This window comes from Dipteris shenzhenensis, chromosome 6 (assembly GCF_047967505.1).
Source record: "Dipteris shenzhenensis isolate YYH24624 ecotype China chromosome 6, Dip_SZ_1.0, whole genome shotgun sequence".
Taxonomy (NCBI): domain Eukaryota; kingdom Viridiplantae; phylum Streptophyta; class Polypodiopsida; order Gleicheniales; family Dipteridaceae; genus Dipteris; species Dipteris shenzhenensis.
In genome coordinates, this window is record NC_141601.1 from 37,438,919 (window position 1) to 37,453,192 (window position 14,274).

A 14,274-nucleotide genomic window follows, 5' to 3' on the forward strand; every position below is an offset into this window, starting at 1 on the left:
GCTCCAAAAAAGGAGCTTTTTCCTTATACTTTATAGTACTAGGGCAAACTGCTGTGCTGGAGAGATGTCCAATCCTACCTGGCATCCCAAATACATGATAGGAACACCCCTCTGAATCCAAGAAAAGCCAATGTCAACTCCCCAGCCTGGAGTGTCCTCCTCACTGATCCAAAAGCCAAAGGATTTATGCCAGTTAATGTATGCCCCTGCAGCTGAGCAAAAAATATCCAAGGCTGTCTGGAAAGAATTAAGTGACTGTGAAGAGGCCTCAATAAAAATAGCAGTGTCATCAGCCAACTCACAGTCAAGAAACTCCTGCTCCTGTCTCAAGGGCAATCTCAACACAAAAAGCTCAGCCTGAGATCTAAGGAAGATACTCATAGCTTCTGCCACAAAAAGAAAGAGGAAGGGGGCTAAAGGACATCCCTGATGAGCTGATCTGGAAATTTGAAACTTGTCACCCCTTACCCCTCCAATCAAAACCTGGCTGTGGGCTGATCTGTAAAGGGAGGCCACCCCTCTAATCCAAGCATTTGAAAATCCAAACCGTAGAAGAGTGCCCTCAAGAAAACCCCAATCTACTCTGTCATAGGCTTTCTCAAAGTCCAGGAGTAGAACTGCTAGCCTCTGCCCACTATGCATAGCCCACTCTGTGGCTTTCCAAAAGGAAAAGATATTATAAAAAATGCTCCTGCCATGCACAAAGCCTATCTGAGTATCATGGATGAGGTCTGGAAGAAGGGGATGCTGATCGCCTTGGCAAGGATTTTGTAAAGAGTGCCCAAAAGAGTGATGGGTCTCCAATGGGATACAAAATTCCTCTTGCCACCTTTCGGGATAAGGTGAATGAGTCCCTTGGTCAGTGAGTCAGGCATCTCACCCGAGTCCCAAATGCCCTGCAGGGCTGAAGTAATATGATCACCTATCATATGCCAAAAGGCTATAAAAAAAGGAGGAGTAAGACCATCGGAACCAGGGCAGAGAGAGCAGTCTTGAATTCTGTGTTGGTAAAGCGTGCATCAAGTGAGCATAACATCTCTAGGGTGACCAACACAGGTAAACTCTGCCAAACTTCATCTCTAGCCACCTCTCTGGCCTGTGAGTTCGGATCTGCGAAAAGTAGGGAGGCATAGAAAGCTGTCGCTAAGTGCATGATTCCGGATGGGACTGCAAAACGCCATCAGAGTCAATAAGCTGCCTGACACTCTCTCTACTATGTTTGGGACCAAGTGTAGAGAAAAAGTGTTTATTGACGCTCCCTCCCATCTGTATCCAAAAGGACTCTCGTGCATGGAAGGCACACTCTACTCTCTGATCAAGCAAGGTCTGCAAGTGAGCCCTTGCCGCAGCAAGGCGCTCCTATATCCAAGCATCTGATGATCGTTTCTGCTCCTCCCACTGTAAGGCTGCCAACTGCCAACGGATACCGATCTCTCGCCTGAGTACCTCACCTCGCCGAGCACTAGCACTTCATCTCTAGCCACCTCTCTGGCCTGTGAGTTCGGATCTGCGAAAAGTAGGGAGGCATAGAAAGCTGTCGCTAAGTGCATGATGGTCTCCGGATGGGACTGCAAAACGCCGTCAGAGTCAATAAGCTGCCTGACACTCTCTCTACTATGTCTGGGACCAAGTGTAGAGAAAAAGTGTTTATTGACTCTCCCTCCCATCTATATCCAAAAGGACTCCCGTGCATGGAAGGCACACTCTGCTCTCTGATCAAGCAAGGTCTGCAAGTGAGCCCTTGCCGCAGCAAGGCGCTCCTATATCCAAGCATCTGATGATCGTTTCTGCTCCTCCCTCTGTAAGGTTGCCAACTGCCAACGGATACCGATCTCTCGCCTGAGTACCTCACCTCGCCGAGCACTAGCAACGGAGTGATAAAAGTCGCTGATACTGGCAAGTGCTATGGCCACATGTGAAAGACCGGCGGGCACCCCCCCTTGCATATGAGAAACCCAGATCTCCAACACTGCCTTTGTAAGAGTCTCATCCGTGTATAAGGCATCGGGAATCTTGATACTGTGAGACCGTCCTCTCAGATTAAGCTCTGAGATGGGCAAAATTACCGGAAAGTGGTCTGAAGTGGAAACACCGGGTGCAATGCAAACTGTCCCCCCTCTATCAAGAGCCCAGTCACCCACATAGAATCTGTCAATCCGAGCATGGATAGGCATGTGCACCCTATGGTTCGACTAGGAAAACAAAAGTGACTGAGACTCAATAAGAAATGCAATATGTTACCAAACATCTCTGCCACTGAGCCTAAACAAGAAGGTATCCCAGGCTGCTCTCTCAAGGGAGTGGATGCCATCTTCTCTGCTCCCTTTCTTATCAGAATGTGCCTCAACCATGTTGAAGTCACCTCCAATAATCCACGAATCCGCAATGTCAGCCCACGAGAGCAACTCTTTTGCAAAACAAAACACGGTCCCCTCTGTTGTTCGGAGCATAGAGGTTAAGGAAACCAACCTTACATCCGTCAATCAGAAGTAAAACCCACTGGGCCCTGGAGGGGGTTACGGTACCGTGTCCAATGACCAGAGGGAGAATAGAATCTGAAACTGAAATGCATGTACCTCCTTTGGTTCCCAAGGCAGGAAGCCAAAAAGTCCGGCCTGAGAGCAGCTTACCTGACTTGGAGCAATTTCTGACATCCAGTTTATGTTCCTGAAGAAAAAGAATGTGTAGGGAACCACCTGAAACACCTGGATGGAGCTGATTCCTGATCAGCTGTCTGCGACGGCGATGAGGGATGCCGCCCAATCTTTGTATATTCCAACTGGCTATCCTCATCGGCGGGAGGAAGTGGGTTGGAATACCTTACCGGACCTGGTGGCAGAAAAAGAAACCTCTACCGGAGCAGACCTCCTGCCATACACACGAGGTCCAAGGGGAGGAAAGTCCACAGGTGAGAGAGAGAAGGATCTCTCAAGAGGGATGCCGATAACTGGCTCTCCAAAAGTAGAGGGTACAAAATCATCATCTAGGAGGCTAGAGAGGTCCTCCAAAGCGGAAAATGAGTTCCGCTGACCTAGTCCTGGGGAGGGGGTACGAAGGATTCCTACCGAAGCAGGAAGAGAATGTAAGACCCCCTTCCCTCCGTCCAAAGAGGGAGGCACCTATACTGGATCCTGATCAAAAAGTGGTGCGGACGAGGTACCAACAACCTGGGCTGCTGAGGAAGGTACAGCCTGATCCAAGGGTGGAGTCGAACAAGGCTCCTGAACACTAGTCTCCTCCCGAGGCTCCAAGGGGGTAGCCTCCGAAGAGGTGGAGGTGTGAACTAAAGTAGAGGGCCTAACCGCGACCGGGACCCACCGTGGGCCAGAGGTGGTGCGGGGTGCAGAAGGGACTTGAGTAGCCCTAGGAGGGGGAGGAGCCCGTGTCTGAGGCCGTGTCTGTGGAGCAAGAGGTCCTGCTCCTGCTCTCTGTCATAAGCTAGTACGAGCTAGTTGCTTTCTAGGCCTCTTTTTCTTCTTTGGGCAATCTCTGGCGAAGTGCCCCAAGGATCTGCAAATCCTGCGCTGGTCCTGCCGACCTACAACCTCAAATCTCTAGTGGAAGAAAGACCCATCGGGTCGCTGTAGCATCAACTGAAATATTGGGGTCCTGGACAATGACCCTAACCCTGGGTACCCCATCCATCCTGACCGCCTCAGCAGTCAAAGAGGGCTCACCAGGGAGAGGGGGGATCTCTACTACCACACCAAACCTCTCGCCAATAACTCAAAGAAGACGGTGATAAACTGAGAGAAGACCAGGGAACCTGATGAAAACAGAAACTCCCTGCTTGTCCTCTTCAACTGGGTCAAATCCCAGTTGAAAAGGAAACAAAAAAATCCTCCTGTAGCCTAGGAGTAGAAACCCGGCCTGTAGCAAGTCTCTCGTGACATCCGCGGAATCTAGGCACACCTGAAAGAAACCCCGTCCCAACAAACGAACATCCTTGAGGTGGGGGGCGAGGTCCTGAGAAAGCGCCGCCAGCACTCAATCTCTAGCTTGTGACCTGGAGGGGTGTGAGCCATGAATGCGTGCGAAGAGAGTCGTGGAACAGTCATGCTCCAAATCCTTTTGCAACTGCTGCAGCTCATCTTTTGAAAATGTGACAGTTCTTGCGGCCAGTGTGAGCGGAGACGGATTGACTGAATGGGAACCCATTCGTCAATCGAGGTGTGTTGGCCGACTCAAACACAAAAAATAAAAAACTCCATCCGCTTTCCTGAAACCCAGGAGACCCTATAAGAGAACAGGGGTACTCCAGATGAAGGAGTGGGTGAAGGAAGAAGGGAGAGAGAAGAAGAAGCCAAGGAGGAGTCAGCAAGGGGGCAGAAAGGAGGAGGAGGGGAGAGGAGGGGAGGATAGAGGAGAGGAGTGGAGGAGAGGGGGAGGAGAGGAGTAGAGGAGAGGGGAAGGAGGAGAGGAGGAGAGGAAGAGAGGAGAGGGGAGGAGAGGGGGCCTGGAGAGGGGGGGGGGAGCAAGGAAGAGCAGGGGGGAGAGGAGGGGACGGGGGGGGACGTGCAGGCAGCAGCACGGGGGAGTAGGCTGCAGCGGGGGGGGAGCAGCAGCAGGCGCGGGGGGGGAGCAAACTGCAGCACAGGGGGGGGAGGCTGCAGCAGGTAGGAGGGAGGGGGAGCGCGCAGGGGAGAGGGCAGCGCGGGGGGAAGGAGGGGGCAGCGAGGAGGGAAGGGAGGGGGCAGCGAGGAGGGAGCAGGAGGAGTAGCAGGAGGAGCGGGGAGAGGAGCAGCAGCAGGGAGGAGGAGCAGCAGGAGGGAAGGGTGGGGGCAGCGAGGAGGGGAGCAGGAGGAGCAGCAGGAGGAGCGGGGAGAGGAGGAGCAGCAGGAGGAGCAAGGAGAGGAGGGGAGCAGGAGGAGCGGGGAGCAGCAGCGAGTGTTGCTAATCTTTCGAACACCTTTTGACTGTTTTGGACATTTGATGCTAGAGTAAATGCTACAGTGATGCTTGAGGATTGAAGTAATTTAGATGGCACAGTTGAGAAATACAAAGCCCGTTCGGTTGCCAAGGGGTATGCACAAGAGGAGGGGATAGATTATGAGGAGACATTTGCTCCAGTGGCCAAGATGACCACCATTCGTTCCGTCATCTCTCTTGCTGCATTTTATGGTTGGTCAGTGTACCAGATGGATGTCAAGACTGCTTTCCTCAATGGAGATCTTAAAGAGGAGGTCTATGTACATCAGCCCCAAGGTTTTGAGGTGAAGGGACGAGAGCATAAGGGGGGATGCGTGGGAGGTGGGTGTGAGGAAGGGGATAGGGTGAATGGGCAAAGAGGAAGGAGGGCAAGCAGGAAAGAGAGAGTAGAGCGAAGTGGAGGGGCATGGGTGCTGAGGGCGGGGGGGGGGGGTGGAGGCAGGAGGGTGTACAGGATTGATGCAGGGGGTGGGGTAGGTAAGACCGGCTCTCCTTTGTCCTCTCTGTGTGTAGCCTTCTGTGTACTCTAGGGCATTGTCTCGAGCAAGATTTTTGGGAGGTCGAAGAAAATCTTTCCCTCGGGTGCCTAGGGACATCTTGGGAGGCTATAAGCATGTCCACTTCTCCAAGGCCTCTACACAACCCATCTATGTGGGAACATTTTTGAACTCTTAAAACTTTGCATCTATCTTTTCATATCTATAGTTGAGAAACTTGTGAAACAAGCTTTCCTATTCATGACTTCAAATCTTCCAAGTAAAATCAAAAGTTTCAAGAAAGATTGGAGTAAAGACTCTAATTAGATGTACTTTTCAATCCAAGTGTCATTTGAAAAGCTTCCATTTTCTACTTAGTTCACCCCATCTCAGCATCCGACTTGAATGTTCCACTCAGCCTAGTGCTCTTCCTCTCCAATTCCCCATAATAAACTTGCTTTATTTATTCATTTCTTTCTCCTTGATTCTCCAAAAAGGCTTGTAGCACAATACTCCTATCCAATCAACCTCGGTTCCCCTGGATGCGCCAGCAGTCCTCAAGCAATATTCTAGCTGTTGAGATATCGAGCTCCACTCGTGATATGCCAGGGTGACCGTTGTGCATTTATGTCACCGACTTGTTAGCTACAGATGCGGTTGGTACACCGCCCATGAATAATAGCTGAATGACAGCTATCCTTATGTACTCTAGTTCGTGGCTCAGTTAGTATGCCACCTTAGTTAGCTGAGTTTGGTTTGAGACCCACATATAGGGTTCTTCTATTTTCTTTGTACTAGAGTTCTTTTGGCTTTCACAACTAAGAAGAGGAAAACTGTTTTTAGCCTCCACCTTTGTGTGTATTCCCCCATTGTGTATGTGAGAAAGCCGCAAATGAGACTCCTTCCTTCTCTCCCACTATCTTCACATGGTATCAGAGCCTGGTTCGTGGTAAAGAGCTCAAGAAAGCAAACCAAGTTCGCGGTGTCCTGGTAACAGGACCAGTGTTGCTTTCCTTTTTTGAGTTTGGGAGCAAATCTCTACAGGTAGCACAGCCGGAAAGTGCAAGAGTGCATTGTCTCAGATTGAGACGCCCTTCGTGGTGTGACTTTATTTTTCCGATTCGAGGCAATTTCGGGGCCCATTTTGGAGGCGGAAGTTCTCCGCAAGCACTGAGAAAAAGGCCCTGTTTTTGCTGTGTGACCACTGCTCTACAAGTCGGTGAAAAGTTGCCGCAGAAATTGCATCGTATGCCTGTGCGCAGAGATATTGGGAGTTACAGAATCATCCTTATTGCCTGTTGATGCAAAATCGTCACTAGGGAGTGACTATGTGGTCAAATACCACTTTCATCAGTTTTGCAGATTTGCCCTTGTGAGGCGGAAGCTGTGTTTTTTGCAGTGACAGAATATTTTGCAGTGTTCTGTAATGGCGTCTGATTCTCTTTCGCAGATTGTCACTGAAAAGCTTGACAAGAACAACTTCCAAGCATGGAAGTTTAGAATGACGAATTTCCTTATGGGAAAAGGCTATTGGGAGTTCATTACAGAAAATGAAGAAGAACCAGTTCTTCCTAATGTTCCCAATCAACAGGAAATGCAGGCATTTAAAGGATGGCATGACAGAGCCAGAAAAGTTATGTACTGGCTGTCTATCAGTATTTCAGATTCTATGATTAAGCATATTCAGGATGCAAGTATGCCAAAGGAGGAATGGGATACTTTGGCAAAAATGTACAGCACAAATACGCAAGCCAGAAAAATGCAGCTCAAGCAGGAGTTGCACAATGTGCAGAGAGAAAATATGAGCATCAATGACTACCACATGAAGGTGAAGAAAATTGCAGACGCACTTGCTTCCATTGGGTCGCCAGTGGAAGATGATGATTTAGATTCTGTGACCTTGAATGGTCTAGGAAAGGATTATGCACAGTTCCGGACATCCATTGCCGTCCGTGAAAAATTTCCTGATTTTGAGGAGTTGTTTGCTCTTCTAATTTCTGAAGAGCAGAGAAATGGTGGTGCATCTTCTTCAGGAGGAACTTCAAAAGAAACTGTCTTCTACTCAAATGCTGGAAGAGGTAGAGGTAGAGGTAGAGCAGGATGATCTGGAGGCCATGGTAGAAATCAGAATATGCAGCAAACTCAAGAAAACCAGTCCTATGGAGGGGGAGCCAAAGAGGTCGTGGTGGATGGCAGAGAGGCCAAAATGCAAACAGAAATGTTGAATGCTACTACTGTGGCAAAATGGGTCATATGGCTAAAGACTGCTATAAAAAGCGGAATGACATCATGAATGGAAAATTGCAGCAAGGGAATTATGCATCTTCTAGTAGACAGGATGATGACAGAAATGAGCATCTGTTTATGGTGCAGCACATGACCAATTCTGTGACAAGTGCAGAAGAAAGCAATGATGTGTGGTATGTTGACTCAGGTGCGTCAAACCACATGACAGGTTATGCAGAACGGATGCAGGATGCAAAGAAAATGGAAAGACCAGGATTTGTGGAAACTGGTGATGATACTGCACATCCTATTGTGCAGATTGGTAAAATTCCTTTGTCTATGCAGGATGGGAAAAAGAAATACTTGTCTGATGTATTTCATGTCCCGAATATCACCAAGAACCTGGTTTTTGTTGGCCAAATGGTTGAGCAGAGCTTGCAGGTCAGATTTAATCCTCATGGATGCTTTGTTGAGGATATGAAAAATAACGGTCGCTTGATAGCAAAAGGAAAGAAGAAGGGTAGGATGTTTACGTTCGATGCGGACATGCCTGAATTGAGTGCAGCAATGTTTGCACATGGGACTGGTGTAGTTGCAGATATTAATATCTGGCATAAACGCATTGGTCATGTAATGTACAACGACTTAAATCAATGCAGGCCCAAAATATTGTTGCAGGATTGCCTAAATTCAAGGTTGCAGAAATGCATAAGGTATGTGAAGCCTGTCAATTTGGAAAACACGCAAGAAAACCATTTCCTAGACATGTTCAAGAGAGTAAGAAGCCATTGGAATTAATCCACTCTGATGTGTAGACTATCCTTATGTACTCTAGTTCGTGGCTCAGTTAGTATGCCACCTTAGTTAGCTGAGTTTGATTTGAGACCCACATATAGGGTTCTTCTATTTCTTTGTACTAGAGTTCTTTTGGTTTTCACAACTAAGAAGAGGAAAACTGTTTTTAGCCTCCACCTTTGTGTGTATTCCCCCATTGTGTATGTGAGAAAGCCGCAAGTGAGACTCCTTCCTTCTCTCCCACTATCTTCACACTAGCCTCCCCTCATAACTGCTCCATACAGCTCCATGTATATTTTTCGTGGTTCTGAGATGCTTTGCTCGCCTCCACAGCTGGTTCTGGGACAAGTGGTATTCACGGTTCTAGGGACTCCAAAGGTACAAGCGGGCTCTTGGTGTTCCATACTCCCTGATACCGTCTTTGAACTCCATATTCCTCATATGAAATTTTCTTTGTAACCCTTGCTGATGGCCATTTCTTGGCCTCTGATGATGATCTCTTGTCGCCTCTGATGACAATGTCATCTTTATGCCTTGGACTTCCTCTCTGTAACAGTTACTAGATGTAGACAAAGACACAAGGAATTGCTTTAAACCCTTGTGGCTGGAGATTGAGCTAACTCTTTGCAACTCGTTCTCAAGAGGCACTCATAAGGCAGCCACTATTGTCCCCCACAAGTTCTAACCAAGGATGAAATAAAATGACATAGACACAAGCTTTCTGAATGCTATGCACTGGGTTTAGATCTGTAATCTGATTAATTGGAATGTAAATCACTTCTTTCTTGGAGAGAAGAAAATTTGGCTAAAGAAACAAAATTAGTTACCTCAGTCGAGTCAATCTCAACCCTGAGTTCATTAACTGCCATAGGCAACTTTGCAATATACTCTCGTTGGGCAGCAACATCTTCAGGAGTATGTGTCTTGACCTTGAGCTGATGTTCTTTTTCCTCAAATCGATGTGAAATATCTTCCCCCATAGCCCTTGGGATATTTGCAATCAACGAAAGCACTGATAGAACCATATATATGCTACATGAGTTAACTTTCCAAAGGAAAATTATAAAGTCTAAACTGGGCTGCAAGGAAATAATTAGAACAGAGCATTCTGTTCATTCAAACATCCTTGGCTTGGGAGATTCGTGCAAACTTTGTATGTTTTGGTGGCAGGCTTGTGCATAAGCATGCTCTGTTTTCCATTTATTAAAAAAATCTTCTTAACATAAATAAACAGATGACAAAGATGAGCCGCTTTCAGTTTGCTCATTCAATAATTGTGAAATTACAAGAAAACTAGAGAATGCTTATGAAATAATATTTAAAAATGCATAAAGACCCAAACTTGAGTCACAATACATCTTACAATATAAACATTCAGTACTTCCAAATGATTGTGAGAGAGGGGATATTTTAGATCTATTCCACCCATATTCTTAACGTTGCTTATCTTTAATCACTTAGCAAAAAACAACTTGACCATTCGTGGCTCAGGCAAACAGGCTGGTTTGAAATAGAGACTAAGAGTAGAAGATGAAACTATCCCATACCTATGTCACCCAATTGTGCCTTTCTTTGCACCAAAAATGCACGGATTTTTTTGCAAGTGACAAAAAAGGGACCAAAGGTTATCGCTGCTGGTATTCTGGATCAAATAAATAATGAGATGTAAGCCCATATGAAATTGCATCATAGTACCATAACCTGGAAAACAGCAATATGATTGTTCCACCATTTTATATAAACAAAAAATAAATAAAACTCAAATTAGAGATAGAAAAGAAGACTATACAGTGTAAGGGAGAAAGCACCAAGAAGAAACTCAGCTGATCCTTGCAACTCAGGTTTTACATATAGACTACTATATGAATTTAAACGTTTAACTGGACACACATTGGATATCAATTTTCATGTATCAAGAGAATCACAGCCTGAGATGAAGATTCAATTCCTTTGTACTCTTCCTGCAACTTCCTTTGGAACTGGGTTCTGGCTTCTTGGAAGAGACTATTGTGTTTATCTAGCTAAATCCATAGGTAGAGGATCAATTGGGCTGAGCACAGCTTCCCGTGCGATCCACCTGAGGGTGCCTTGGCAACTCAAGCATGCAAGACATGTATGTCACGGGTATGGACATGTAGGCTAGTCTAGAGATATTTCATTTATTTAGACTCAGTCTTGCTATGTGACACTTGGGGGGGTCATACATATACCCAATGGTCACCAGTTGTATTTATCACTCATTTTGTGTTCATTCCTTATCCAAATATCACATTGGCTCTCTCCTCACATTTGCTGTGTAATGCTCATGCTGCTGTCTAGCTCTCTCCCTCACTTAGTGTTCCTACATATGGTATCAGAGCAAGGTTGTTGAGGGTCGAGCACAAGACGTTGAGATTGTGAGTGTGGAAGAATATCAGCGTGCTCTTCTGTTTGGTGTGAGGATCAGCCTTTGTAGCACGTGATTCGCATGAAGAAGGTCAATGCTTGTTCCATTCAACCATGAAGTTAGGAAGGCAGGCCTGCACGCTGTTTCCTGATGTCATCTCTTGACGTCGTTCCTGACAAAGCACGAGATGGAAGATCTGTTTTGGAGTTTGACGACGACGACGAGTGGTGGCACACCTGCAGGAAGCATAGGATGCTAACAAGAAGAACCATCTCGAACACTAACAATGGCACGTTGGTGCTTGTTGGGGACAACATCTTGAGAGCTAGGGAACGGACGTTTCTAAGAGCATAGCAGGGAGTTTCATTGGATGGAGTTTCACTAACGGACTGCATGATAGAAGCAATGCCCCATTGAATTTTCATCGGCCAAGCACTTCTGATGGTAGCAACATGGCCATCAAACAATCAGCGCGAGCAGAAAAAGCATGCTTGTCTGTGCACGTGCTGCCTGATGGTAGCAGCATGACCATCAAACAATCACCGTGAGCAGCAAAAGGATCTTCCATGCTAGTCTGCACAGAATCCTGAGGAGCAGCATGATCATCAGCATGTTCTTGATTTGTTCTCGATTACTTCTTTGTGAGACAAAACCTCAAGAGCAGAGCACATTTGTGAGTCGTTGGGTGTAGGATTCTCTCTTTTTGCAGGTCTCCCCACAATCATGTCATAGGAGAACGCCTTTCATTTTTCAGAAGTTGACAAATCAGACGGGGGAAAATTATGCCATATGAGCATTCATGGTCAAGCATATTACAGGGACTCCGGTAGGATTGTACGGGATTGCAGGCATGACCATACGGATGCGACACGAGCATATGGCAGACCCGACCGGGGGCGCATAAAACTTTACGGGGTGCAAACGGGATCCTGTACGGAACAATGACCTGTAGGGAAGGCCACGCAGGCTGTACGGGAAGCAGCAAGAAGACCATACGGGCGCCATACAAAAGCTGACAGCAAAGGACGGGGGTTGGAAGACGATCCAAAGGCTGGCTAAACAATGGGAGCTCTCCTCTCTCACACACACACACTTTTTTTTTAGTGAAAGCTTTGATTGATTATATTACAAGAATAGTCACCTCTGAAAAGAGGTGCTAGAAAAGATCTCAGTATAAGCCAAATATACATCTTGATCTATCTGGCGAGTCTGCAAGCAATCAAAGAAAGATTGCTGCAGAGAACGCTTCAAGAAAGCAAACAAAGAAAAATTGGGATCACTAAAGACTTTACAATTGTGGTTTGTTCGTAAAGTCTAAAGTGCCCAATAGCGAGCCCAAACAAAGAAAAGATGAAACTCCGGTCGCTGTGGATGAAAACCAAAAAGCCAAAAAAATTTCCCAAAGAGAAGAGTCGGGAATCTCACTTGTAGCCTCTGTCGAAGAGAATCCAGAAACTGCCGAGAAGACAGGCAATGCCAGAATAAATGAGACACAGTCTCTTGAGAATTCAGATACCGATGACATAAAGCAAGAGCAATGTGCCTACGGACCAGCAACTGTGCAGATGGAAAAATTCCCAGAAGCACTCGCCATAAAAAAACCTGTTGCCGAAGTGGAAGCTTGTATGCCCAAAGTTGCCGCATTCTTTTCCTCCACCACTTAGCTAGCCGATGCATTCGCCAAAGAGACTTACCCCTTTCTGAAACCCAGGGTTGAGGCAAAAGGATTTTTATAATGCAGGCACAATAGCCTCAAAGGACGACCCAAGGGAAGTCAATGTCCAATCCTCTAATCAATCCTGAAGTTCCAAAGGGGGAATCGGAACCAAAGGGGAAAGCATACAAGTGATTTGCTGCCACAAAGTACGATAATGAGAACCCAAACCATACTGTGTGGCTGCCAGAGAAAAGGGAAGCATAGAGCCATCATCGTGAATAACATCAGCAACAGTATTGATCCCTTTAAAAGAAATGAAGTAAGAACGGCGAGGTTCCTGTAAAGCAAGTGGAGGCTGAAAAACTTTTGACGAGTGAATGCTTTTAGCCCGCAAAGAATTATCCATCAGAGACTGTCGACCATGCCCTAGATATAGTGCTGCATAGGGCGACGTGTCTCGATGTCATCTCAGGCATATCGTGTAAAGCGGAATGTCTCAAGTGGGAAGCAACACACCACAATGAACAAGTCCATACGTTGGAGCCGGATCCACAGAAATATAGAATGGATGTCTCTCCACTCTACCGAGATTGCCTGCCCCAAAAGGGATGACCTGTAGAGTACTGCAACTCCTCCCGAACCTCTAACCCCACTTGTATCCCTCGTCTCGTCTCGAAAAGCCATCTCCCTAGCCGTCCCACTGTGGGACAGCTATGAATGTAAATTGCTTTCTTAACACGCACACTTTTTTTGGGTGAAATCCATGTGTCTTTATATTACAAAAAGGTTGTCTCCAATGTGGAGATCAGAAAATACAAAATCAGAAAATTTTATTGTAGGACAAGTAGACAGGATAATCTAACTGATGAACAGATAGGCATGTAAGATCCTGTAGGATAGAATAGATGCATCTTGCAAGAGGTGTGAGAGCACAATGAAATCTCTATTTGATTGTGAGAGAGAAGAATCTCTCTTATAGAAAAGGGGGAGAAGGTAATACCTTCCCTACATAGTGGCTATTAGTCCCTACATCAGTGGGAATCAATCCCTACATCAGTGGGATTCCCTTTGTCTTACATCATCACTTAGGTCACACACTAGACACATCATAGCACTTGATGTGCCTTTACAACACACACACAAACACACATGTGACTCCCCTAGATGCACATATGCACCATAGAGCAAGCCCTTGATCATACTTACCCCAACAAACCTCCCTCAAGGGATTGCCTCTTGCAGTGTCAAGGATTCATCTAGTCTCATAGTTTCTCATGCCATCTCATGGTGGTCAAGGATTAATCTATGGCTAGGATCTCATGCTAGCAAGGGTTCCCAAGGGTGTGAGTTTTATAGAAATGGGATAGTCAAAACACATATCACATGGCCTACATCATATGGTGACCAGAGGTGATTTACATAACATATTCTTTTTGGAGTACTACTCCAGGCAGAGAACCTCAAAATTTTGACCAAGTGATGATAAACAAAAAAGACAAAGTGCCTAAAAAGCATAGTCTTCATCATGTGGAGACTCATCAAATGAAAGTAGATTGGCAGTTTCTGACTTTGTAGCTTCTTCCTTTTTGGCTCTACAATACTTTTCATGGTGATTGTTTTTGCCACAATGTTTGCATGGATTGATCTTGAAGCAATCTTTTGAGAGGTGATTAGTCTTCCGACAATGTTTGCAAGGTGAAAACTTGCCCTTTTGAATTTTTATGGCATAGGCTGTGTCATTGCCTCTCCGAAGTTCCATGTGCCTTTCTTCTTCTTGAAGAGCAGAAATAAGACCTTCAAGATTA

At 46.2% G+C, this 14,274-nt stretch overlaps 1 protein-coding gene across 1 annotated transcript in view; it reads right to left on the reverse strand.

Moving 5' to 3' along the window:
- The window catches only part of LOC147901134 (uncharacterized), a 467,121-nt gene that overhangs the window by 336,054 nt on the left and 116,793 nt on the right, over positions 1-14,274 (reverse strand). Inside the window, exons 10-11 of the mRNA XM_087376081.1 lie at positions 9,974-10,068; positions 9,254-9,438 (exon numbers count right to left, since the gene is read on the reverse strand). Coding sequence (XP_087232207.1) covers positions 9,254-9,438; positions 9,974-10,068 — 280 coding nt within the window. The remainder of the gene's footprint in view (positions 1-9,253; positions 9,439-9,973; positions 10,069-14,274) is intronic.